The sequence below is a fragment of the Lolium perenne genome, unplaced genomic scaffold (assembly GCF_019359855.2).
Source record: "Lolium perenne isolate Kyuss_39 unplaced genomic scaffold, Kyuss_2.0 unplaced77, whole genome shotgun sequence".
Lineage (NCBI taxonomy): Eukaryota > Viridiplantae > Streptophyta > Magnoliopsida > Poales > Poaceae > Lolium > Lolium perenne.
The window spans coordinates 7714-11738 of NW_027249035.1; the positions used below are offsets into that span (position 1 = coordinate 7714).

General features: G+C 39.0%; 1 protein-coding gene across 1 annotated transcript; it reads left to right on the forward strand.

Moving 5' to 3' along the window:
- The first annotated feature begins 748 nt into the window (after positions 1 to 748).
- LOC127321854 (ATP synthase subunit beta, chloroplastic) lies at positions 749 to 3012 on the forward strand. Its single transcript, XM_071824856.1, has 2 exons — positions 749 to 843; positions 1430 to 3012. The coding sequence occupies exons 1-2, from the start codon at positions 749 to 751 to the stop codon at positions 2862 to 2864; spliced, it is 1530 nt and encodes a 509-aa protein (XP_071680957.1). The 3' UTR covers positions 2865 to 3012.
- Positions 3013 to 4025: the final 1013 nt, after the last annotated feature.

The window sequence follows — 4025 nt, forward strand, 5'->3', positions numbered from 1 at the left end:
GACACTCATAACACGCTCTACCATAATTTTTTGCGGATAATCCCAATTTTGGTTTAATAGTACATCCCAATAAAGGACGACCATACTTATTCAACTTATCTCTTTCAACTTGGATACCATGAGGCGGACCTTGGAAAGTTTTTGAATAAGCAACGGGAATTCGTAGATCCTCCAGACGTAGAGCACGTAGGGCTTTGAAACCAAATACGTTACCCACAATAGAAGTAAACATGTTAGTAACGGAACCCTCTTCAAATAGGTCTAATGGATAAGCTACATAACAGATCCATTGGTTGTCTTCCCAGCAACAGGCTCGATATGATAGCATCGTCCTTTGTAACGATCAAGACTGGTAAGTCCATCAGTCCAAACAGTTGTCCATGTACCAGTAGAAGATTCGGCAGCTACTGCAGCCCCTGCTTCTTCCGGCGGAACCCCAGGCTGAGGAGTTACTCGGAATGCTGCCAAGATATCAGTATCCTTGGTTTCATACTCCGGGGTGTAGTAAGTCAATTTATAATCTTTAACACCAGCTTGAAATCCAACACTTGCTTTAGTTTCTGTTTGTGGTGACATAAGTCCCTCCCTACAACTCTTGAATTAAGAATTCTCACAATAACAGGGTCTACTCGATGTGAATTAGGCGTAAATCCAACTTTAGCAAAAATCTCGTAAAACAAAAAGGATATTCAATTAATATAATATCAACTCATTAAAGAAAATTGAGGGCATACTTAAGTTAATGAAGATGTTTCATTCATATATACTGTGTACACTCTGTGTATCTTCTATCCTACAGGAATTCCGTTATAGGAATTCAATAGGAATTGAGTTGTTGTTATGGTAAGTTAACACGGTTCATTATTAAACCGTGGATTTGATTTACCAAATCCTTCATTATTGTATACTCTTTGATAGATATAGCGCAACCCAAATCAATTCCTAATTCTTATTTTACAAGTTATTAATAGGCTCCTTTCTTATTTTGAGTGCAAATACCTAACTAAATACTAAGAAAATTCTCTGTTGACAGCAATCTATGCTTCACAGTAGTATATATTTTGTATATCGAAGTCCTAGATAGGAAAGTAGAGTAGGCACAGATCTTCCACAAAAGGCAAAATTTATAGTATAGGAAAAAAACATTGATTGAATTTTCCCAACGGACTCATTCCATGAGTAAACGATTGAATGGGATTCGCTTGGGCAACGAAATAAAGTCCTGGCCCCCTTTTCTCTCTTATTGAATTAACTAATTCATTTTCTCTTTACTTTTGTATTTTTGGATATTTTTTTGATTTGATTTGGCATTATTCAACAAGAAAAAAGAAAAATTTCGACGAATTCTTTTTTTATTATGTGATAATTATGAGAACCAATCCTACTACTTCTCGTCCCGGGGTTTCCACAATTGAAGAAAAAAGTACAGGTCGTATCGATCAAATTATTGGACCCGTGCTAGATGTCACTTTTCCCCGGGCAAGTTACCTTATATTTATAATGCTTTGGTAGTCCAGAGTATAGACACTGCCAATAAGCAAATTAATGTGACTTGTGAGGTACAACAATTATTAGGGAATAATCGAGTTAGAGCTGTAGCTATGAGTGCTACAGACGGGTTGATGAGAGGAATGGAAGTGATTGACACGGGAGCTCCTCTCAGTGTTCCGGTCGGCGGAGCTACTCTCGGACGAATTTTCAACGTTCTTGGGGAGCCTGTTGACAATTTGGGTCCTGTAGATAGTAGTGCGACGTTCCCTATTCATAGATCTGCACCCGCCTTTATCGAGTTAGATACGAAATTATCCATCTTTGAAACAGGTATTAAGGTCGTCGATCTTTTAGCTCCTTATCGACGTGGAGGAAAAATAGGACTATTCGGGGGGGCCGGAGTAGGTAAAACAGTACTCATCATGGAATTAATCAATAACATTGCTAAAGCTCATGGGGGCGTATCCGTATTTGGTGGAGTCGGGGAACGGACTCGTGAAGGAAATGATCTTTATATGGAAATGAAGGAATCCGGAGTAATTAATGAAAAAAATATTGAGGAATCAAAGGTAGCTCTAGTCTATGGCCAAATGAATGAACCACCGGGAGCTCGTATGAGAGTTGGTTTAACTGCCCTAACTATGGCAGAATATTTCCGAGATGTTAATAAGCAAGACGTGCTTTTATTCATCGATAATATCTTTCGTTTTGTTCAAGCAGGATCGGAGGTATCCGCTTTATTAGGGAGAATGCCTTCTGCAGTGGGTTATCAACCTACTCTTAGTACAGAAATGGGTTCTTTGCAAGAAAGAATTGCTTCTACTAAAAAGGGATCTATAACTTCGATTCAAGCAGTTTATGTACCTGCAGACGATTTGACCGACCCTGCTCCTGCCACAACATTTGCACATTTGGATGCTACTACCGTACTTTCCAGAGGATTAGCCTCCAAGGGTATTTATCCAGCAGTAGATCCTTTAGATTCAACCTCAACTATGTTACAGCCTAGGATTGTTGGCAACGAACATTATGAAACTGCGCAAAGAGTTAAGGAAACTTTACAACGTTACAAAGAACTTCAGGACATTATCGCTATTCTTGGGTTGGATGAATTATCGGAGGAAGATCGTTTAACTGTAGCAAGAGCAAGAAAAATTGAGCGTTTCTTATCACAACCATTCTTTGTGGCAGAAGTTTTTACCGGTTCCGCAGGAAAGTATGTTGGTCTTGCAGAAACTATTATGGGATTTCAACTAATACTTTCGGGAGAATTAGATGGCCTACCCGAACAGGCTTTTTATTTGGTGGGTAACATCGATGAAGCTAGCACGAAAGCTATAACCTTAGAAGAGGAGAACAAATCGAAGAAATGAAATTAAATCTTTATGTACTGACTCCTAAGCGAATTATTTGGGATTGTGAAGTAAAAGAAATCATTTTATCCACTAATAGTGGCCAAATTGGCGTATTACCAAACCACGCCCCCATTAACACAGCAGTAGATATGGGTCCTTTGAGAATACGCCTCCTCAACGACCAATGGTTAACGGCGGTTCTGTGGAGCGGTTTTGCGAGAGTAGTTAATAATGAAATCATCATTTTAGGAAATGATGCGGAACTGGGTAGTGATATTGATCCGGAAGAAGCTCAAGAGGCACTTAAAATAGCCGAAGCTAACTTGAGTAAAGCTGAGGGTACGAAAGAATTGGTTGAAGCGAAGCTAGCTCTCAGACGAGCCAGGATACGAATCGAGGCTGTCAATTGGATTCCCCCATCCAATTGAAGACAATCCAATGGTTTATAGTTGATACAAAGAAAAAGAGAATAGGGGTAGAAAAGTTATTAGATAGCGAAGCGAAGTAAGTCCAACGCTATCTAGTAATTTTTCTACCTACTTACCTACTATTGGATTTGAACCAATGACTCCCGCCGTATGAAAGCAATACTCTAACCACTGAGTTAAGTAGGCAATTTATCACCACAAAGGAACACTCATTACTTCGATCGATTATATATTGAATCATTTTTCTAAGCAATACCGCTCCGTTATTTGTCTGTTATATACTAAACAGATACAGATCAAAGGGATATCCTCTGGCATTAGAGAATATTCATCTTGACAAGAAATTATCTATATGTTAAGATATCCCTGATAAGGGCTATAGCTCAGTTCGGTAGAGCGACTCGTTTACACGTGCGCCAATGCTTTTTCAAAGGAGCTTATTATGCAATGAACATAATTGATCTTATTGCAAAATCAATGTCTTACTTCATAGATTCGAGAGAATAGGAGAACAGTAGCCTGACAAACAGTCGGTTCAGTCTGATTCAGGTGCCAATTCAGGTGCCTAATCAAATAGAACCCTTATGGATTTGCTAGTTGATAAGGTAAATATCCAACCCACTAAATGCTAGGCGTAATGAGGATAAGGGCCTCCAAAAGATTTCTTTTCGTTCTATGAACTTTAAGGTGTATGAAGTCTCATAGTAAACTCTTGCAGTGGAACGATAGAGACTCCATTTCACTTAGGTTG